Source organism: Salmo salar, chromosome 07 (assembly GCF_965601325.2).
Source record: "Salmo salar chromosome 07, fSalSal1, whole genome shotgun sequence".
In the NCBI taxonomy this organism is placed as follows: domain Eukaryota; kingdom Metazoa; phylum Chordata; class Actinopteri; order Salmoniformes; family Salmonidae; genus Salmo; species Salmo salar.
Genome location: NC_138297.1, coordinates 51,472,020 through 51,496,166, shown reverse-complemented (window position 1 = coordinate 51,496,166; position 24,147 = coordinate 51,472,020). Strand labels below are relative to the sequence as shown.

General features: G+C 43.2%; 1 protein-coding gene across 3 annotated transcripts in view; it reads right to left on the bottom strand.

Moving 5' to 3' along the window:
* The window catches only part of LOC106609413 (synaptotagmin-1), a 232,160-nt gene that overhangs the window by 43,332 nt on the left and 164,681 nt on the right, over window positions 1-24,147 (bottom strand). For all 3 annotated transcript variants that reach the window (XM_014208212.3, XM_014208215.3, XM_014208213.3), the window contains exon 4: window positions 10,562-10,744. In XM_014208212.3, coding sequence (XP_014063687.1) covers window positions 10,562-10,718 — 157 coding nt within the window. In that variant the 5' untranslated portion in view covers window positions 10,719-10,744. The remainder of the gene's footprint in view (window positions 1-10,561; window positions 10,745-24,147) is intronic.

Genomic DNA, 24,147 nt, shown 5'->3' with positions numbered 1-24,147 from the left:
AGTCATATTCCCACTGAAGGAACCGCAAAGCTGTGACACTTTTTGAAATGGGAGGTCTGATAAAATAATTTCTAACATCAATGACACAGCAGGAGTGTAAATAAATGAACTGATATAACAGTGGAATTTGGCATTATATTGATGAGGCAGACTGCACTGCAATTGGATTCCGTTGTGCATCATGAAATATAATGTTTTTAAATGGTACTGCAATCCTCTGTAGTTATTTACAATGTGTTGACATCAGCGGTACGTGAACGTTATAATGCACAGCCCACTGGTGTGAAATTCAATGCAATAACCCAGGCCTTGTTTTCTATACTTTTTTCTGCATGTATCTAATACTGCAAGACACTTTTGTGTTGCTTAATTAAAATAACCTGAGTCCCCGAAAGCAATAAAAGCTTTCCCTAATTAACTACATGGTGTGTCTATTCCCCCTTGAGACCGTGACGCCTGCGGGTGCACCGCACTTCAACTTTAAGCAGTAGTTATCTCTCGTTCCGCCACACACAACGGCGAACGGAAAACGATGGAGGCTCTGGATGATGGAATGCGTGTTCAGTGTTCACAGCTCCCGAGAAGAGGTGCAAATCACATTTATGCCGCCGTAGTCAAAAACCATCCAGCGAGCGGCAGCCAATACGCCACACAATGAGACGCCTCCTTGGCTTTCAGCTGTGAATATCAACGGCCAACTGATAAGTCTACCATCTTTCCTCCTCCAGATGCCTTCAAGGACACAGCAGGGCCTTTTGGCTCATTCGCTCCGAACCAGGAGGCTCCAGCTGCATTTGTCTGGCGCTCCGAGTCCCCAGCTTTCTTATCAAACCCATGTTTTTTTTCTTCCAGACAGAATTGATCTGATAACCGTCTGGAATGGGGACCATTGAAATATGACAGCTGAGTTATCAGACAGGGTTTTTTTAACAAAACCTTGCAGACTGCCAATGGCTATGGAACTCTTGACACACTGAACAATGCAAACAGGATGAGGGACTTTTGGTTGTAACACATCTTTTCAGACATACACTCTGGGATGAAGAAGAAAAGGTTACAGTAACTGAAAGGTATTCCTCTCACAAAGTCCGCCATTTTACTGAGCTTCTGTAAGAGTCTATTGGCTCTATTTAACAACAGCTTTTAAAGGAGTCGGTCATGACTTTAATTACATAGCAGAAAACAAATCATTCAGTCCACATTCATTCCGGTTATAGAATATGGGGATATTGTCTATATCGCTGGTTCCCAAACTTTTTATAGTCCCGTACCCTTCAAACATTCAACCTCCAGCTGCATACCCCCTCTAGCACCAGGGTCAGCGCACTCTCAAATGTTTTTTTTTTCCATCATTGTAGGCCTGCCACACACACACTATACGATACATTTATTAAACATAAGAGTGTGAGTTTTTGTCACAACCCGGCACGTGGGAAGTGACAAAGAGCTCTTATAGGGCTAGGGCACAAATAATAATATAATAATAATCAATCTTTTTGCTCTTTATTTAGCCATCTTACATATAAAACTTTATTTGTTCATCGAAAATTGTGCATAACTCACTCATAACCACAGGTTAATGAGAAGGGTGTGCTTGAAAGGATGCACATAACCTTGCAATGTTGGGTTGTATTGGAGAGAGTCTCAGTCTTAAATCATTTTCCACACACAGTCTGTGCCTGTATTTAGTTTTCATGCTAGTGAGGGCCGAGAATCCACTCTCACACAGGTACGTAGTTGCAAAGGGCATCAGTGTCTTAACAGCGAGATTTGCCAAGGCAGGATACTCTGAGCGTAGCCCAATCCAGAAATCTGGCAGTGGTTTCGGATTAAATTACATTTTCACAGAACCGCTTGTTGCAATTTCGATGAGGCTCTTTTGATCAGATATCGGTAAGTGGACTGGAGGCAGGGCATGAAAGGGATAACGAATCCAGTTGTTTGTGCCATTTGTTTCGGGAAAGTACCTGCGTAATTGCGCACCCAACTCACTCAGGTGCTTCGCTTTATCACATTTGACATTGTCCATAAGCTTGAGTTCATTTGCACACAAAAAATCATACAATGATGGAAATACCTGTGTGTTGTCCTTTTTAATGCAGACAGAGAAGAGCTCCAACTTCTTAATCATAGCCTCAATTTTGCCTCTGAATATAGTTGTGGAGAGTCCCTGTAATCCTAGATTCAGATCATTCAGGCGAGAAAAAACATCACCCAGATAGGCCAGTCGTGTGAGAAACTCATGATCACGCAAGCGGTACGACAAGTGAAAATTATGGTCAGTAAAGAAAACTTTAAGCTCGTCTTTCAATTTAAAAAAATGTGTCAATACTTTGCCCCTTGATAACCAGCACAATTCTGTATGTTGTAAAAGCGTTACATGGTCGCTGCCCATATCATTGCATAGTGCAGAAAATACACGAGAGTTCAGGGGCTTTGCTTTAACAAAGTGAACCATTTTCACTGTAGTGACCAAGACATCTTTCAAGCTGTCAGGCATTCCTTTGGCAGTATCTCGGTGTACCCAAGTGGCGTCGGGAGCAACTGCTTGCACACGCGTTACCACTCCACTTTGTCTCCCTGTCATGGCTTTTGCGCCAACAGTACAGATACCATCACATCTTGACTACCAAAGTCCATTTGATGTCACAAAGCTGTCCAGTACTTTAAAAATATCCTCTCCTGTTGTCCTGGTTTCCAGTGGTTTGCAGAAGAGGATGACTTCCTTAATTGACCCCCCCATAAACGTAACGGACATATACCAAGGGCTGTGTCAGGCCCGCCACGTCTGTTGACTCATCCAGCTGTAACACATAGAATTCACTGGAATGTATGAGAAGCAGTAATTGTTTCAAAACCTCTCCTGCCATCCCAGCTAGCACAGTGGACCTGGGCCGATTCCGGCTGAGAGTCGGGGCACTCGGCTGAGAGTGAGACTCGGCTGACGTAATGTGACCCGAGTCTGGGCCGCCTTCGGCAGTATTACTTATGGCTAGGATGTGGGGATTGAGCTCGGTCCAATTCCGGTGTGAGTTATCTGGCCCAAATGTATTACTTGGGGCTCGGGCCGATTGGGGCTACTCTGGCAGATGATTACACGGGCTGCTTTAAATAATTAACATTTCATTATTTATTTTTCCATATTTTCTCATTGTTTCTATGATTAAAAATATACAATTAACATTTTAAAGGAAATTCTTTAAGAATCCTGTGTAGTATTTTTGTATTTTCATACTTTGTGCAAGGCAATTGATAACCATTAAAAACTTTGTGGATGGAGCCTCCCCAGTGGCGCAGCAGTCTAAGACAGTGCGTCGCATTGCAAACTGCGTTACTACAGATGCTGGTTTGAGACCCATGCCGGCCGCGACCGGGAGACCCATGAGGCGACGCACAATTGGCCCAGCATCGTCTGAGTTAGGAGAGGGTTTGGCCGGCCAGGATGTCCTTGTCCCATCGCACTGTAGTGACTTCTGTGGGGGGCCAGGCGCATGCATGCTGACATGGTCACCAGGTGTATGGTGTTTCCTCCGACACAACCTGTTTTTTTTTTGTGGATCGGTAAAATTTGTATGTATAAAATAATAATATTTAAAATGACTAAATCGGAAGATGCTGGCAAAATCGGCTGAATTCCGGTAGACGGAAATGGCCCGATGTACTTGGGCCGATTCTGGGCAGTCATTCCTTTTGATTCTGGGTCGAGTCCGACACCCGATTCCGGGCTGATTCAATCAGTTCTGGCCCCCAGGAAGAGGGCCGGTTCTGGGCTGATTCCTCATTGCTAGCTGGGATGTCACTGATGCTTCGTGAAACAGTGTTGTTTGATGAAGCCATTGTCTGTATAGTTTTTTTGGCCTTATCCCCCAGCATTGTTCCAGCCATACCCGCGGCAGCTGGAAGTATTAAGTCCTCCACAATAGTATGGGGCTTCCTGTCCTAGCCACTCGGTAGCTCACCATATAAGACGCTTCTAGCCCCTTCTTATTAATGGTATCTGTTACTTTTATACATGTCTTACTACTCGAAAGTCGTTTTAATTCTCGCTCAAAAAACTCCCATGGCTTATTTTTCTAATTGCCATGTTTTGTTTCTAAACGTCTGCACAAGAGTGAAGGTTTCATCGAGTTGTGAGATAGTACTTTTGCACATATAACACACTGTGGGTGAACCCCAAATCAACGTAATTCTCATCATATTTGCACCTATTTGATGGGTCAACGTCCCTATCTGTTGTTTGGTGCTTTCCCAGACAAGGGGGCAGTAGCTCTTTGGCTGCATCAGATTATATAAATGGACTGTTGTGTGAAACACATTTTTATTTGGCGTACCCCCGACGGCATTGCGTATACCCCTAGGGGTTTGGGAATACCTGGTCTATATGAATGCCGTGCAGTGGCAGAGAGAACAGTCTATGACTAGGGTGGCTGGAGTCTTTGACAATTTTTAGGACCTACCTCTGACACCGCCTGGTATAAAGGTCCTGGATGGCAGGAAGCTTGGCCCCAGTGATGTACTGGGCCGTACACATCACCCTCTGTAGTGCCTTGCGGTTGGAGGCCGAGCAGTTTCCAAACCGGGCAGTGTTGCAACCAGTCAAGATGCTCTCGATGGCGCAGCTGTAGAATCTTTTGAGGATCTGAGGACCCAGGCCAAATCTTTTCAGTCTCCTGAGGGGAAATAGGTTTTGTTGTGCCCTCTTCATGACTGTCTTGGTGTGCTTGAACCATGTTAGTTTGTTGGTGATGGGGACACCAATGAACTTGAAGCTCTCAACCTGCTCCACTACAGCCCCATCGATGAGAATGGGGGCGTGCTCGGTCCTCCTTTTCCTTTCGTCCACAATCATCTCCTTTGTCTTGATCACGTTGAGAGAGAGGTTGTTGTCCTGGCACCACACGGCGAGGTCTCTGACCTCCTCCTTATAGGCTGTCTCGTCATTGTCGGTGATCAGGCTTACCACTGTTGTGTCATCGGCAAACTTAATGATAGTGTTGGAGTCGTGCCTGGCCGTGCAGTCATGAGTGAACATGGAGGACAGGAGCGGACTGAGCACGCACCCCTGAGGGGCCCCTGTGTTGAGGATCAGCGTGGCGGATGTGTTGTTACCTAGCCTTACCACTCGGGGAGCGGCCAGTCAGGAAGTATTATAGACGATTGGTTTAGTACACATCACTGTATTTTGTAACTTCACTGTTAACTTCATTGTTACTTAATTGTTAACTTATAGACGTACGAGATACCAGACCTGGTCTTAGGGTTGGCTAACTCTGGAGATCCCTACAATCTCCACTGAGTTACAGGTAGGTAAATCTGGTGGAATAATCTCCAAGGCTCTCTAAAATTGGACGAATTGGTGCCTCTGGGACAATTTAAAAGGCTGATTGAGGACCATTTTACTGAATGTTTGTTTTCTATGATTGTCACGTCCTGGCCAGTATAAGGGTTAATTGTTATTGTAGTTTGGTCAGGACGTGGCAGAGGGTATTTGGTTTATGTGGTTCGGGGTGGTGTTTTTTCTAAAAGGGGCATTTGATTTAAGTATTCCGGGGTTGTTGGGCACTGTTCCTTGTTTACGTATTTCTATGTTGATCTAGTTAGTTGTATGTCTATGTTTGGTTAATTGGGGTGGACTTCCAATTGAAGGCAGCTGTGTGGTGTTGCCTTTGATTGGAAGTCCTATATTAGTTGGGTGTGTTTGTTTGTGTAATTGTGGGAGATTGTTTCTTGTTTTGCCGAGTGAGCCTTTCAAGACTGTTTCGTTGTTCGTGTTGTTTTGGTGTGTTCATTCTGAGTTAATAAATGTCAAGATGAGCGTACACATACCTGCTGCGTTTTGGTCCTCCATTACCAACGACAACCGTGACAATGATTGTGTTTTGCTTTCAGTGTTTTGATATTAATATTCATGTAATATTGATGGGCATTATTGATGTGTATAGTGTATATTGATGGGTATTGTTCAAATCAAATTGTATTTGTCACATGAGCTGACAATAGCAGGTGTAGACTTTACCGTGAAACTCTTACTTATGAGCCCTTACTTACGAGCCCTAACCCAACAATGCAGAGTTAAAAAGTAACATTGATGTACAGTATATAGTGTATATTATTGTGTATAGTGTACATTGATGTGTATTGATGTCTATTGAAGTGATGCTCAACTGAGAGACACAACCACTTTCAGGTGTGGCAATAGATAGTGCAGGATCAGTCAAATCGGTGAGACAGAATAGGAATCATGGAAGCTAAAGGGCTCTATTTCATTGTCTAGTTTTGGAGCAGATTTCCATACTATCTCAATGGTACCGGTCACGGGGCAGAGGCAGTCTGAGGGAGTTGGAGCGGTTAGATGTTCCACGACGGGTGAGGTTGATGAGACGGGAGCATAGTAATCAGTCACTTGCGGACTGCCTCGGGGCATGTGGGGAGCTTCCTGCTTGTTATCACATTACCCATGGTCCTCTGAGGAGATACCGGCCTCCTTACATCTTTATATAGAGGATCCAATAGACTGGCAACAGTAGTGGGTAGGGGGGTGGGTGGTGTGTGATGATGTATCATGGTAATAGGCATGGCAACACAAACTAATATATTATGACAGCACACTGTTGGTCAATTAACCTTGACATTACATGTTGTTATGCCAACAAGAGCAGCACCCCCGGTCCTTGCCCTTTCCCACTGTGGGAACAACAACAACGACAGTGCAACAATAGCTGCAAACGGGGGTGATGAATATGTAACAGAACAAATAACCAGCTACACAAACTGGTATTTGTGGTAGGATGTACAGTATGTAAAACTAATGAGGAAGAAAGTGATTGAGTTTCGGACCAGGCCTCTGATTCCCTTCTTTGAAAGGCTACTCTGGGGGTGGGTGAGGTGGGAGGTAGTGTACTGGGCATGTCATTTTATTTGTTTGAACGCAAAATGGTCAAGCATCACACTGTTGATGAGGGGAGATCTCAACCTGCGCTCCATGGAGCACCCTCCTGACATGGGCCCAGGTGTGCGGGGGGGGCAAGCAGTTTGGTCCGAGGAGGGCTGTTCTTCCCTTCTGTAAGCTGCGAGCACTAAGTTTTGGTACCCCAGCCCCATCCTGCTGCCTCATGGCAGGCCTACTGGCTCAGTCCAAGGCCCGGGAGAGGACCGGGACTAGAGCCAGACAGAGAGGGACAGAGAAGTTTGTCTTTGCTGATCTACCTCCAGTCTAATCCTCAGGGGTGCTGTCATTTCTGAGCAGAATCTAAATGAAATAAACTACTCAGTAATTATTGTAAATCATTTTTTGAAATGTTAGCTTTCAGTCACCTGTACATCTAATTTTCTTTTAAAATACAAAACAGTCAATTTCGTAATGAGTAGGAATAGCTTTTAGTGTAATACCCACAGAAACAGGTGTGAAAAAAACCCACTAACCAGAAATGTCATTTTTGATACGTTTGTCTGTGTTATTTAGAGTAATGGCGGCGAGTGTGGAGACAGCAGTTATGGATCAAAGCATTTCTAACACTGAGAGGTTCATTATTGTCACTGAAAACAAAAACCTTTTGGTGTTTAGAGGGAGTGCTGGAAAATTCATTCCAGCGCCTCCCTCTGAGGTCACAAGGCCCTGAGCATGGTGTGGTGCGGCCCAACACAGATCCAGCTGCAGCAGATACACCCCTCTGAGTGTGGCCATGAGCTTTATGTGGTGCTCGCTACGGCATGACATGGTGTTCTCCATACAAGCCAATAATATCAGTATTCTGACCACAAACCTTTAGTGGTAAACTTGAAAGAGAGAAAAGTGGGACAGTCTGCATTCATCTCTACAAACATCCTGGTGGTGGCAATGCATGCTGGGATTGCAGATGGAACTACAGCAGGTAATGGAGGAAGTAACGCTTTTAATAACATCCTCTTTGTTGTAGGTACTCCTTGGTGGGAAATAGTTATGAGACAGCGAATGAGAAATTATTTGATTTGATTTATTAGGATCCCCATTAGCCGACGCAAATGGCAACAGATAGTCTTACTGGGCACGTATCAAAAAAGACATTACAGACAAAAGACTATACAATTTCCATACACTACATGTTAATGTTTTGAAATGTATGTGTGTGTGCATCTATCAGTTACACATACATGACAGTACTTACACACAACAAGTAGGTCACATGGGGGAGAGGCTTTGTGCATTGTGGGGTTGCTTTATTTATTTTTTTAAACCAGGTGTCACGCCCTGACCAGGTGAACTCTTCTATTTTGGTCAGGGTGTGGCATTTCTATAGTTTATTTTCTATGTTTTGGTATAGCCTTGCTTTGGGGCGTATTTCTATGTTGGGTTCTGTAGATTCCCAATCAGAGACAGCTGTCGCTAGTTGCCTCTGATTGGGGAATCATATTTAAGTTCCTTTTCCCCCCACGATGTTTGTGGGTTGTTGTCTCTTTTTGTTGGAGCAGTAGCGATACGTGTATTCTCTGTTTTGACCGTGTTATTTCAGTCTGTAATAAATAACATGAGTTCGCTCCCAGCTGCGCCTTGGTCCACTTCTTCCTTCCTGCACGACGATCGTTACACCAGGTTTGGTGGTTTAAAATACTTTTGAAAATGTATGAAGAAAACACTGAAGATTTTTGTAGAGATGCAATTCAACTCCATTTGAAAAACAGCCACTTCTAGCAGCATCAGCCAACAAGTGGGGCTGAAGAGGAGCTTCTGGCTCGGAGATTAATCCATGGATCTTTGTTAATGTCACAAGGCATTCCTCTGAGTTATACCAGATACAGCACAAGATGCCCAACTCTGACAACACCATGCATTCAGCTTTACCTCCAGGAATCAAGTCTTATAGATAACCATCTATTTCTATGTAGAGATACCCACAAGGAAAAATTTGCTATGGCAATGGATTAATTCTGTTTTATTCACGCTGCCTTCTCCCCTTGAATATTCCTTATTAATGCCCTGTCCCCATCCTGGGAGTAGCTGTATTGATATTCCCTGGCACAAACACGTCGCTGGACATTTATCAGGCTGGCAGCGCTCGGCGCGGAGCCCCTCGTTTTCAAGTTCTGACTGAGTGCTGGAGAAAAAACTGTAATTTAAACTCTACTATAATGGAGTGGCTTTTTTGGGGACTGCTTGCAGATAGCATCTCTGTCTGAGGTGCACCCAACAACCCCTTATTTAGTCGTTGTCCACATCACACAATGTGATAATTAGGGAGAGAGGTGGTACATGGGTTGTTCCAAAGCCTAATGGGCTGGTTGCCACCGTGTCATTGCCAAATACAGACAGTGAAATGAAGGAAAGACAGGGTGTTTTGGAAACGTAACGCAACTCCATTGTGAGAGTGCTGAGGCACCAGGTTAGCTGTGCTGGCTAGGATTGGGGGGTGTAGTTTAGTAGCTAGATGTGGCAGGTAGCGTATCTTCAAGCCCTCTCACGGTGAAACAGTTCTGATATGAGGGACCATTACTCTGAGGCACAGGGGACATCAGAGTCACCCCCCTCCACAGTGTCTTCATTATGGCTTCCATATGCTCCTCAGTGGTGCTAATTTCATTGGAACACCCAATGGCTCCAACACACTTCTATGAGGAGACCAGAAAGTGTTTGTCGCTTGTCATTTGTCAATCAATGAAAGTCTATCTCTGGTCTGGTGGGGTAAAGGCAGCACATACTGTCCACGGACTACTGTCTAAAGCTTCTTCGGCTTTATTTCCCAAAGCAAATATGTTGTTGGTTTTAAATTAGCCTCCCCAGACGCAGGAGAAATCTCTCATCACTATCAGGCTCCCTGCGCTATGAATCTAGGACAGCATAATATGACAAGTGGCGTCATTCACGTTGGAGCTAAAGCAATAGAACCTCTCTTTTTCACGGGAGCCATTTCCTGACACAAGAATTACTTCCACATGAGCCGGTGGATATGTCTATGTTTAGGACTTGGGAGGCTGAATGCAACAACATCCACTGGATAAGTAGGTTGGGGTTTGGGATAAACAAAGGATTCTGCTGTCCCAGACTAACTGCTACTGTTCCACAGACATTACAGGCAAAGACAAGTGTCTCCTCCGAAATCACTGGGTGGAACATTTTTATATAGGAGTGATGGGTTGACAGTTGGTCAGGATTCCAATATGCTGTAGTCGTGTGTCTCCTGTCGGGGGAGGGTATTGATGGAGGGAAGAAACAGAGGGTGCCCAGCAATACAGACAACCTTGGAGATTGAAAAAGTGAATTTGCTTTGAGAAAACCAAAAATTTTGGAAATTAGACATACTTTCCAAACAAAACTCTAAAATCAACGCTGTTTGTTTTCTTGTCACCTCAAATGCCAAATGGGTTTCTAAAAGTAGTCACAGTACTTCTGAGTAATACCATTAGTCCCTATCCACAATCAGTGATAATGACCACTTGTACTTTGTTGATTGCAATTAGTCGCTAAAGAACAGATCCAAGGGTGCTGTAAGGCATTTATTTGTGAGATGTCTACAGGAAGTAACTACTCAACCAATCACCATCCTGTCACCGGGCAGGTTAGGGGACACCAACCACTAACATGACTCACGTGGGATTTTGTTGAGCTCATTCATGAACTTGTCCTTGAGCTTGGAGAAGTCCTCGCTGGATCCAGTGCCAGAGATGTCGGTAGCGTTGGCACCGACCGTGGAGGCAGTGGTGGACATCGGGGCCGCTGCCAGGGCTTCCCTTCGACTCTCAGCCATGGTGGTGGTGGGCAGCCAGGCAGAAGCTGGAGGAGAGATGGAGAAAGAATTGAGTTTAACACACCTAATTTAATATAGCTTTCACTGTACATATAATAAATAGATACAGAGAGAGAGGCAGATCGAAGATAGAACGAGAGAGAAAGAGAGACAGAGACAGAGTGAGAAAGAAAGACAAAGCAAGAGAGAGTCAGGTAAGATTAGCTGATTGTGACAGATGCCTTCCAGGGACAGTTTTCTCTGGCCCTGCTATAGATGAGTGAGTGGATGCTCCCTCTGTATGACTAGTTGCTGGCTCAGCCTGAGTAAACACACCTGGAAACCACAATGATCCTGCAGGGTTCAACCAGCAGTCCCAGGCAGATGAAGCTGGCTTCCACACCACACAAAGTCTGTGTCCCAAATGTAGGGAATAGGGTGGCATTTGGGACGTACACAAAGCCTCTAACACTTTCTACTTTAAGTGTGGACTTTTATGCCGTTGTCTATTCTAGTCATGCAAATGGACTCCCAGGCATGTGATTGGATTGAGAACAAATATAGTATTGCTAACCTTGATCCGATTGCCTTGTAGATTTACTAAGTGTGCAGCGTATTCACAGGATTAGATTGTTAGCTGTTGCTCACTCACTTTGCAGGCATTGACAAGCCTGTTAGCATGAGGCAGTGTTGCTCACTCACTTTGCAGGCATTGACAAGCCTGTTAGCATGAGGCAGTGTTGTTCACACACTTTGGGTTTGCCTGCTGTTGTATGGGAACACGCTGTGAACGCACGAGAGGACTGTGTTCTCCAGCTGTGTTGTCAACACGTATTTAATGACCCTGGCAGATTTGAAAAAGACATGCTTCAGGGTGTTGAACACAAATCAAATCAAATCAAATTGCATTTGTCACATGCGCCGAATACAACAGGTGTAGACCTTACAGTGAAATGCTTACTTGCAAGCCCTTAACCAACAATGCAGTTTTAAGAAAATACCTAAGAAGAAAAACAACTATTTAAAGACCAGCAGTTAATAGCGGGGCTATATACAGAGGGTACCGGTACAGAGTCAGTGTGCGGAGGCACCGGTATCGAGGTAATTAAGGTAATATGTACATGTAGGTAGAGTTATTAAAGTGGCTATGCATAGATAATAACAGAGAGTAAGAGCAGCGTGGTCCTGGATGGCAGGAAGCTTGGCCCTGGAGATGTACTGGGCCGTACGCACTACCCTCTGTAGTGCCTTGCGGTCAGAGGCCGAGCAGTTGCCATACCAGGCAGTAATACAACCAGTCAGGATGCTCTCGATGGTGCAGCTGTAAAACCTTTTGAGGATCTGAGGACCCATGATAAATCTTTTCAGTCTCCTGAGGGGGAATAGGTTTTGTCGTGCCCTCTTCACAACTCTCTTGGTGTACTTGGACCATGTTAGTTTGTTGGGGATGTGGACACCAAGGAATTTGAAGCTCTCAACCTGCTCTACTACAGCCACGTTGATGAGAATGGGGGCGTGCTCGGTCCTCCTTTTCCTGTAGTCCACGATAATCTCCTTTTGTTTTGATCATGTTGAGGGAGAGGTTGTTGTCCTTGCACCACACGGTCAGGTCTCTGACCTCGTTGTCAGTGATCAGGCCTACCACTGTTGTGTCATCAGCAAACTTAATGATGGTGTTGCAGTTGTGTCTGGCCATGCAGTCATGTGTGAACAGGGAGTACAGGAGGGAACTGAGCACGCACCCCTGAGAGGCCCCCGTGTTGAGGATCAGCGTGGCGGACGTGTCGTTACCTACCCTTACCACCTGGGGGCAGCCCGTTAGGAAGTCCAGGATCCAGTTGCAGAGGGAGGTGTTTAATCCCAGGGTCCTTAGCTTAGTGATGAGCTTTGAGGGCACTATGGTGTTGAACGCTGAGCTGCAGTCAATGAATATCATTCTCACATAGGTGTTCCTTTTGTCCAGGTGGGAAAGGGCAGTGTGGAGTGCAATAGAGATTGCATCATCTGTGGATCTGTTGGTGCGGTATGCAAATTGGAGTGGGTCTAGGGTTTCTGGGATAACGGTGTTGATGTGAGCCATGACCAGCCTTTCAAAGCATTTCATGGCTACAGACGTGAGTGCTATGGGTCAGTAGTCATTTAGGCAGGTTACCTTAGTGTTCTTGGGCACAGGGATTATGGTGGTCTGCTTGAAATATGTTGGTATTACAGATTCGGACAGGGAGAGTTTGAAAATGTCAGTGAAGACACTTCCCAGTTGGTCAGCGCATGCTCAGAGTACACGTCCTGGTAATCCATCTGGCCCTGCGGCCTTGTGAATGTTGACCTGTTTAAAGGTCTTACTCACATCGGCTGTGGAGAGCATGATCACACAGTCATCTGGAACAGTTGATGCTCTTATGCATGTTTCAGTGTTACTTTCCTCAAAGCGAGCATGGAAGTTATTTAGCTCGTCTGGTAGCCTCGTGTCACTGGGCAGCTCTCGGCTGTGCTTCCGTTTGTAGTCTGTAATAGTTAGCAAGCCCTGCCACATCCGACGAGGGTCGGAGCCGGTGTAGTACGATTCGATCTTTGTCCTGTATTGATGCTTTGCCTGTTTGATGGTTTGTCAGAGGGCATAGCGGGATTTCTTCTAAGCTTCCCGGATTAGAGTCCCGCACCTTGAAAGCGGCAGCTCTACCCTTTAGCTCAGTGCGAATGTTCCCTGTAATCCTTGGCTTCTGGTTGGGCTATGAACATACAGTCACTGTGGGGACGACTTCCTCAATGCACTTATTGATAAAGCCAGTGACTGATGTGGTGTACTCCTCAATGCCATCGGAAGAATCCCAGAACATATTCCAGTCTGTGCTAGCAAAATAGTCCTGTAGTTTAGCATCTGCTTCATCTGACCACTTTTTTATTAACCGAGTCACTGGTGGTTCATGCTTAAATTGTTCTTGTAAACTGGAATAAGGAGGATAGAATTATGGTCAGATTTGCCAAATGGTTGGCGAGGGAGAGCTTTGTACATGTCTCTGTATGTGGAGTAAAGGTTGTCTAGAATTTGTTTCCCTCTGGTTGCACATTTACAATGCTGATATTAATTAGGTAAAACTGATTTAAGTTTCCCTGCATTAAAGTTCCCGGCCACTAGGAGCGCCGCAATTGGATGAGCGTTTTTCTGTATGCTTATGGTGGTACACAGCTCATTGAGTGCGGTTTTAGTGCCAGCATCGGTCAATGGTGGTATGTAGACAGCTACGAAAAATACAGATGAAAACTCTCTAGGTAGATAGTGTGGTCTACAGCTTATCATGAGATACTCTACCTCTGGCGAACAAAATCTCGAGACTTCCTTAGATATCGTGAACCAGCTGTTGTTTACATATATGCATAGGCCCCCGCACTGTTTCTTACCAGAGGCTGCTGTTCTATCCTGCCGATAGAGTGTATACCCCGCCAGCTCTATGTTCTTAATGTCGTCGGTCAGCCATTACTTGGTGAAACATAAGATATTACAGTTTTTAATGTGCCGTTGGTAGGATGTACGTGCTTTCAGTTCATCCCATTTATTTTCCAGTGGTTGAACGTTAGCTAGCAGGACGGAAGGCAAAGGCAGATTAGCCATTCGGCGCCTAATCCTCACAAGGCATCCTGATCTCTTCCCGCAAAATCTCTGTTTCCTTCTTCAGCGAATGACAGGGATCTGGGCCTGTTCGGGTGTCTGTAAAACTCTTTGTCTAATCTGAGGTGAGTAATCGCAGTTCTGATGTCCAGAAGCTCTTTTCGGTCATGAGAGATGGTAGCAGCAACATTATGTTCAAAACAAGTCACGAACAATGCAAAAAAACTAACAAAATAGCATGGTTGGTTAAGAGCCGATAAGACGGCAGCCATCCCCTCCGGCGCCATCGTAGACAAGCAACGGTAATGACAATTTCTCATAATATACACCTACGGTTGAAGTCGGAAGTTTACATACAGCTTAGCAAAATGCATTTAAACTACATTTTTCACAATTCCTGACATTTAATCTTAGTAAAAATCCCCTGTCTTAGGTCAGTTAGGATCACCACTTTATTTTAAGAATGTGAAATGTCAGAATAAAAGTAGAGAATGATTTATTTCAACTTTTGTTTCATTCATCATATTCCCAGTGGGTCAGAAGTTTACATACACTCAATTAATATTTGGTAGCATTGCCTTTACATTGTTTATCTTGGGTCAAATGTTTCGGGTAGCCTTCCACAAGCTTCCCACAATAAGTTGGGTGAATTTTGGCCCATTCCTCCTGACAGAGCTGGTGTAACTGAGTCAGGTTTGTAGGCCTCCTTGCTCGCACACGCTTTTTCAGCTCTGCCCACACATTTTCTATAGGATGAGGTCAGGGATTTGTGATGACCACTCCAATGCCTTGACTTTGTTGCCCTTAAGCCATTTTCCACAAATTTGGAAGTATGCTTGGGTCCATTTGGAAGACCCATTTGCGACTAAGCTTTAACTTCCTGACTGATGTCTTGAGATGTTGCTTCAATATATCCACATCATTTTCCGTCCTCATGATGCCATCTATTTTGTGAAGTGCACCAGCCCCTCCTGCAGCAAAGCACCCCCACAACATGATGCTGCCATCTCCGTGCTTCATGGTTGGGATGGTATTCTTTGGCTTGCAAGCCTCCCCCTTTTTCCTCCAAACATAACGATGGTCATTATGGCCAAACAGTTCTATTTTTGTTTCATTAGACCAGAGGACATTTCTCCAAAAAGTACGATCTTTCTCCCCATGTGCAGTTGCAAACCGTAGTCTGACTTTTTTATGGCAGTTTTGAAGCAGTGGCTTCTTCCTTGCTGAGCGGCATTTTAAGGTTATGTCAATATAGGATATAAATACTTTTGTACCTGTTTCATCCAGCATCTTCACAAGGTCATTTGCTGTTGTTCTGGGATTGATTTTCACTTTTTGCACCAAAGTACATTAATCTCTAGGAGACAGAACGCGTCTCTCTCCTGAGTGGTGTGACGGCTGCGTGGTCCCATGGTGTTTATAATTGCATACTATTGTTTGTACAGATGAACGTGGTACCTTCAGGTGTTTGGAAATTGCTCCCAAGGATGAACCAGACTTGTGGAGGTTTACAAAAAATGTTCTGAGATCTTGGCTGATTTCTTTTGATTTTCCCATGATGTCAAGCAAAGAGGCACTGAGTTTGAAGGTAGGCCTTGAAATACATCCACAGGTACACCTCCAATTGACTCAAATGATGTCAATTAGCCTATCAGAAGATTCTAAAGCCATGACATAATTTTCTGGAATTTTCCAAGCTTTAAAGGCACAGTCAACTTAGTGTATGTAAACTTCTGAACCACTGGAATTGTGATACAGTGAATTATAAGTTAAATAATCTGTCTGTAAACAATTGTTGTAAAAATGACTTGTGTCATGCACAAAGTAGATGTCCTAACCGACTTGCCAAAACTATAGTTTGTTAACAAGAAATTTGTGGAGTGGTTGAAAAACGAGTTTTAATGACTCCAACCTAAGTGTATGTAAACTTCTGACTTCAACTATATAGGCTATTTTATAAAGGGTATACAATTGCATTGATGTTTTCTAACGCATATTCTAGCTTGGCTTGAAACCCCTCCCTGAAATCTTTGCTAATTTCTATGAATGAACACAGCAATGAGTGTTTCTGTGAGCCCTTTGAATCTCCCCTCTAGTTCAAAGTTCCGCCTACACCTTCATGTTCTCCCTGCCTTCCCTTGTCTCCCTTTGAAAGGCAGCATCGAGGTGAGTGTGGGGGCTGAGCCATGGAGAGGCACGACGGGCCACGACAGAGACACTTCAGTGCAGGCAGGGAGAGGACTTTCGGAATATAATGCTGCTCTCAGGAGAGAGTAGGGTATGTGGGAGGAGGCATCTTCTCTTCTATTGCAGATAGGATTGATCCCGTGGGAAGGGAATGGAGGGCATGTATTGTATTGTAGGCTTCAGGCGTGATGTTTTCATGTTCGTCCACGTCAAACTCCAATCCAAAGGGCGCTAATGCACACCTGCTAAAGTTTCCCGCTCTCCTAACAGGCGTGAGTGAGTCATAGGCTGAACAAAGGAGCTCCATCAAAGGGCTGTAATTACAAGAAACCCTGAGCAGAAAACAGCCACATTTAGGGGCACATTTGCATTGTGGGAACAAGAGAGACAATCTATCCACTTAGAGGCCAGATCAGGGTGGCGGGGCTGTCATTAAAGAGAACATCCGACACTTTGGGGCATTAGGGAGATCTTTGTGACACGCCCTGATGTTTGGTTGGCACCCCCCTTTCGGGCCCCTGTGAAGAGTACAGACCCACCTACCAGGCGAATGACCCATATAGCCACTTTGTCCTCAGCACAAAGGACGAAGGCCTAGATGCTAAACTGAAGTGACAGAGCTGAAATAAGTCATTTATCTATTTGCTCTCAGTCCATTTCTTATTCATATGCCCAGTTAATCAAAGAGAGGTAGTGGCTGATGTCGAGACAGAGACGTGATCAGATCATTTTGTTCCTCTGTTCTCTCTCAAGGTCAAAGCACCAAGTGATGGATGCTATTGGCTCTTTGCCTATAAACAGGCTCTTGGAGAATGAGTGGCTATAGGCTACATGATGTGGTAACTATGTAGTTGATATCGCTGTTGTATTAATGCATCACCACTGATGCGTTATAGAAAGACGTTCATAAACAAATTATCATCAAATGCTTAAAGGATTTAGTAACTTGGGCATAGCTCAAGGCAGCCATTTTAATGTTCTCTATGAGCAGGTGGTCACATAGGATGTGTAAAACACCTTGGATCATTGTGACATTACTGTCAAATGCATTATGCTTGGAGAGAGAATGTTCTCAGGCCTACTGTGAGTTTGAGACCATCCACAGAGACAGTGATGCTTCTCATCCCAGGATCATCCCAGAATAATTGGGTTATTCTGTCTCAAATTCTATGTATACTTGTATAAACAAGTCTCATATAGAGGCTGAAGACCCTTGTGTGGCAGGTGACCGACTTGAACATGGAGTAGCATTCTGTTCTGGCTGGCTGGCAGCTCATTTGCCTCTATGACCTTTTCCCCTTTCCATGGGCTATCATCGCCATAGCGATCTCCATTTCAACAGTAAGTCAATACCTGCCCTTTCAATTGCCTTTATTATAAACCAACTTCAAGCCAAAGCTAAATAATACATCACAGAGAGCATGTTAAATGATGCATGCCGATAAAATTCAGAAATGCCCTTTTAACACATAGCGTCAATTTTGTTATAATGAGAGCACTTCCTCTCACAGTCATGCACCAGCATGCCCACTCTGTTCCACTGCTGAGGCAACACGTCAAATGTACCTAGTCTGTCAGATACAAGGCCAGCTAAAATATCAGTACACCAAAGCCTGGAAATCTCTCAAATCAACATGCCATACAAAGATGGAGGATAATGGATTCAGGATAGTGGACAGATTAAAACACGACCAACTGCTTTTCGCTTTCAGTCGTTTTCCTCTAAGCACTTGAGGAAGCACAGCGAGTCTGAGTTTCTACTTCCCTTCTTCCATCTCAAAAGCTCATCCCTCTCGAGGTGTGCCATGCAGGTGTAAAAGCCCTACCCAATTACAGGATGGCCAGATGGCTTAGCAGGGCCCCCATCGCACCCTGCGCCTGGATGGCGGCGCCCCCAGACCAGACCAACTCCTCCCCACTACCCAGCCCGACTCTCTCTAACTGGGTCAGCTCCCTCCCTCCATGCTCAAAACCCCCACTCGGCCCTCTCCCAGGTGCAACACTGGCAATGCTGTTTATCTCTTCCTCTTTCTCTCTCCCTCTTTCTCTCTCCCTGTTTATTGCTTGAGAAAGATAGATATAGAGATACTGTAGAATTATTACTACTAGAAACATGTTCTTTAAGCTACCATCAAGGTTTAGGTTTGGAAAGAGTGCTGCTTTCATTCTGAGCCTGTTCTCCTGCAGGTTTCCCAATTTTTGCCAGGACTCTCAGCAGGCAGAGTGTTTTGGACTGTGCTGTTTGAGAAAATTACAAGGCTGCCAAATCGGCCGGGCTCTAAATCCATTTGAGATGAGAAGGAAAGCTGAAGCCAGGGAAGCCAGAGCGATGAGTATTGCAGTCAATTTCATCAGAGAAGAATCAAAAAGTTTACTTTCATGTGAAGGACATGAAAAAGAATGGGAGTGTCACATTTGTGTGTAGGAACGGACCAAGGCGCAGCGGGAGTATTATTCCACATATTTATTTATAATGTGAAACTATGCAAGACATACAATAAACCATAAACAAAACAACAAACCGTGACGAAGCACTAACTCAAAATAATCTCCCACAAAAGAAAGGTGGGAAAAACAACTACTTAAATATGATCCCCAATTAGAGACAACGATGACCAGCTGCCTCTAATTGGGGATCATCCAAAAACCCCAACATAGAAAAACAGAAACTAGACCCAAACAACATAGAAACATTAAACTAGAATAAACCCCCCCAGTCACGCCCTGACATACTCTACCATAGAAAATAAGAGCACACAATGGTCAGGACGTGACAGGGAGGAATATCCAATGACAGTGAGCCTTATGTGTAGACTCCATGAGTTAACTAGCCAGTTAATGTTTAATTATGTCCATTTAGCGAAGAGTTAAATGTTAGGGCTAGGCCCATTTTTTTCTAAATTTCTGCCTGAATGACATGCCCAAAGTAAACTGCCTGTTCCTCAGGCCCTGAAGCCAGGATATGCATATAATTGCTACCATTGGAAAGAAAACACTTTGAAGTTTGTATAAATGTTAAAATAGTGTAGGAGAGTATAACACAATAGATATGGTAGGAGAAAATCCAAAGAAAAACCGACCAGATTTTTTTTGAGAGAGATCAAGCTCTTCCAATGGCAAGTATAAGGGCATACTCAATTCTAGCTCCCAGGATGCAATTCCTATGGCTTCCACTGAGTGTCAGTAGTCTATGTTCAAGGTTTCAGGCTTGTAACTTCCAAAACAAATAAGAAATAACAGTTTTAGTACAGGGACACAGTCTTGGAAATTCATATTTTTGTGCGCCATGAAGACAAGACACACCTGCTAAAATCGGTTTCCTATTGAACATACTTCTTTACTTAAGAAATCTTATAGTTTGATTACATTTTAGGGTTATCTGAGGAATAAATAGAAACTTATTTTGACTTGTTGAAACAAAGTTTAGGAGTAGATTTTCGGATTCCTTTCTCTGCATGTTGAACGAGTGGATTGGCGATAGAGAGAGCACTTGATCGAAATGACTGCTTTGCTTAGGTTGTAAATGAAATCAAATGTTATTTTTCACATGCGCCGAATACAACTGGTGTAGACTTTACCGGGAAATTCTTGTTTACGAGCCTTTCCCTATGATTCAGAGTTTAAAAATAATAATCCAAATAAAATAGTAACACAAGGAGTAAAATAAAATACACAAGAATGGAGCTATATACAGGGACTACCAGTACCAGATCAATGTGAAGCTATATACAGGGAGTACCAGTACCAGATCAATGTGGAGCTATATACAGGAAGTACCAGTACCAGATCAATGTGGAGCTATATACAGGGAGTACCAGTACCAGATCAATGTGAAGCTATATACAGGAAGTACCAGTACCAGATCAATGTGGAGCTATATACAGAGAGTACCAGTACCAGATCAATGTGAAGCTATATACAGGGAGTACCAGATCAATGTGAAGCTATATACAGGGAGTGCCAGTACCAGATCAATGTGGAGCTATATACAGGGAGTACCAGTACCAGATCAATGTGGATCTATGTACAGGGAGTACCAGTACCAGATCAATGTACAGAGGTATGGGGTATTTGAGGTAGATACATGAAGGCAGGGTGAAATGACTAGGCATCAGTATAGATAATAACACGGTATTTGAGGTAGATATGTACATGAAGGCAGGGCAAAGTGACTAGGCATCAGGATAGATAATAATAAGGTATTTGAGGTAGATATGTACATGAAGGCAGGGTAGTGACTAGGCATCAGGATAGATAATAATAAGGTATTTGAGGTAGATATGTACATGAAGGCAGGGTAGTGACTAGGCATCAGGATAGATAATAATAAGGTATTTGAGGTAGATATGTACATGAAGGCAGGGTAAAGTGACTAGGCATCAGGATAGATAATAATAAGGTATTTGAGGTAGATATGTACATGAAGGCAGGGTAGTGACTAGGCATCAGGATAGATAATAATAAGGTATTTGAGGTAGATATGTACATAAAGGCAGGGTAAAGTGACTAGGGCATCAGGATAGATAATAACAAGGTATTTGAGGTAGATATGTACATGAAGTAAAGTGACTAGGCATCAGGATAGATAATAGTAAGAGTAAATAAAGAACAGAGTAACAGCAGAAAAAGATGAGTGTAAAAGTGTTTGTCTGTAAGTGTGCATGTGTGTGTGTAATGTGTATGTATGTATGTATGTGTGTTTATGGTGTGTCAGTCTGCGTGTGTGTGTTACGTGTGTGTGTGTGCGTATGTAGAGTATGTGAATGTGTGTGGATTTTTTGTGGGATTGTCAATATAGTTTGTGTGTGTGAGTGAGTGTGTATATGGTGTGTATATATCAAGGGTTCACAAACATTTTCTGCACACAACCCCAAATTGACACTAGAAAATGCAGGGGACACCAATTAAAGAAAATGATATTCCCTAAATAAATGCTGTTTGATCATATTCACTCAATTTTGGGTCTGTTATGCTGTCCTAAATCAAAGTAATGACATGAAAGCGCATTAGAGGCCCTTAGTTGACACTAAAAGGTTGTATTTTATACTCATTTGAAGAAATATTTTGTAATTTGTTTGATAAGATTACAGATTTTCTCAGTGGACCCCATTTAAATTTCAGGGGACCCCGACCACAAGTTTGGGAAACACTGGTATATATAGTTTAGTCAGTGTGTATATGGTTTGTATATGTAGTCTAGTGAGTGTATATGGTGTGTATATATAGTCTAGTGAGTGTGTATACGGTGTGTATATATAGTCTAGTGAGTGTGTATATGGTGTGTATATATAGTCTAGTGAGTGTGTATATGGTGTGTATATATAGTCTAGTGAGTGTGTATATGGTGTGTATATATAGTCTAGTGAGTGTGTATATGGTTTGTATATGTAGTCTAGTGAGTGTGTATGGTGTATATATAGTCTAGTGAGTGTGTATATGGTGTGTATATATAGTCTAGTGAGTGTGTATATGGTGTGTATATATAGTCTAGTGAGTGTGTATATGGTGTGTATATATAGTCTAGTGAGTGTGTATATGGTGTGTATATATAGTCTACTGAGTGTGTATGGTGTGTATATGTAGTCTAGTGAGTGTGTATGGTGTGTGTATATGTAGTCTAGTGAGTGTGTATATGGTGTGTATATATAGTCTAGTGAGTGTGTATGGTGTGTATATATAGTCTAGTGAGTGTGTATGGTGTGTATATATAGTCTAGTGAGTGTGTATATGGTGTGTATATGTAGTCTAGTGAGTGTGTATATGGTGTGTATATATAGTCTAGTGAGTGTGTATGGTGTGTATATATAGTCTAGTGAGTGTGTATATGGTGTGTATATATAGTCTAGTGAGTGTGTATATGGTGTGTATATATAGTCTAGTGAGTGTGTATATAGTGTGTATATATAGTCTAGTGAGTGTGTATGGTGTGTATATGTAGTCTAGTGAGTGTGTATATGGTGTGTATATATAGTCTAGTGAGTGTGTATATGGTGTGTATATATAGTCTAGTGAGTGTGTATATGGTGTGTATATATAGTCTAGTGAGTGTGTATGGTGTGTATATGTAGTCTAGTGAGTGTGTATATGGTGTGTATATGTAGTCTAGTGAGTGTGTATATGGTGTGTATATGTAGTCTAGTGAGTGTGTATGGTGTGTATATGTAGTCTAGTGAGTGTGTATATGGTGTGTATATATAGTCTAGTGAGTGTGTATGGTGTGTATATGTAGTCTAGTGAGTGTGTATATGGTGTGTATATGTAGTCTAGTGAGTGTGTATGGTGTGTATATGTAGTCTAGTGAGTGTGTATATGGTGTGTATATGTAGTCTAGTGAGTGTGTATGGTGTGTATATATAGTCTAGTGAGTGTGTATATGGTGTGTATATGTAGTCTAGTGAGTGTGTATGGTGTGTATATGTAGTCTAGTGAGTGTGTATGGTGTGTATATGTAGTCTAGTGAGTGTATATGGTGTGTATATGTTGTCTAGTGAGTGTGTATGGTGTGTATATGTAGTCTAGTGAGTGTGTATGGTGTGTATATATAGTCTAGTGAGTGTGTGTATGGTGTGTATATATAGTCTAGTGAGTGTGTATATGGTGTGTATATGTAGTCTAGTGAGTGTGTATGGTGTGTATATGTAGTCTAGTGAGTGTGTATGGTGTGTATATGTAGTCTAGTGAGTGTGTATATGGTGTGTATATATAGTCTAGTGAGTGTGCGTAGGGTCGGTGCAAGACAGAGTCAGTGCAGATAGTTCAGGTACCATTAATTGACTATTTAGCAGTCTGGCTATTTAGCAGTCTTATGGCGTAGGGGTAGAAGCTGTCTAGGAGCCTGTTGGTAAGCAGGAAGGCAATAATAGTGTTGTAATTGTTTTGTCAAAGAACAGATGAGAGAAAGAGAGAGAGAAAGAGAGAAAGAGAGAGAAAGAGAGAGAGCGAGAGCGAGTGTTTGGGATGAATGCTCCAGCCGGGATCGATAGTCTGAATCAATGGGAGAAAGTGCATTTACTACACACCAATACAGAGGAGGGGCCCAAGGCTCTTCAGTCTGATGCCTGTCTGTTATGGTGGAGGAAGGTAGTAACAAAAAGAGTAGCTCCAACAGACTCACTTTATATAACTACTGTATGAATTCACTTTATCATCTATTGCAGCGCTTCTTAACACCCATTAACTACAGTCCAACTGTGACTGTGCAGCCGTCCATAATTTCTCTGCTCTCAACAGGTGCTTGTTGGTTTCAAATTCATTCCCGTTTTGATTACAGTTGAAAGCTCAGGACATTCCAACCATTTAAAGTAATCCTTGGCGAGACACTTGCAATTGCTTTATAGACACGGATAAACGATTAATCAGAGTGAGAACACTGGTTTTGATCTGAAGGGAACACTAACAGAACACTAACAGTGTAATTACAATAAATTCTATGAAATGAAATAAACCAAATTAAAGCCTGTGTTTGCGTGCATAAATAGGCTTGAGACAGGTGGCGCCACATCAAACAATTAAGTTCACTATATTAAATCGGGAGAAGTTCATCTGGAACATACCAATTAAAAATATTAAAGTAATGCCCCCGCTTCAAAACCCATTCCATTACTGTGAGGATAGCTTGCCTGCATGATCAAACAACAAAATGGTTTTAGTGCTATC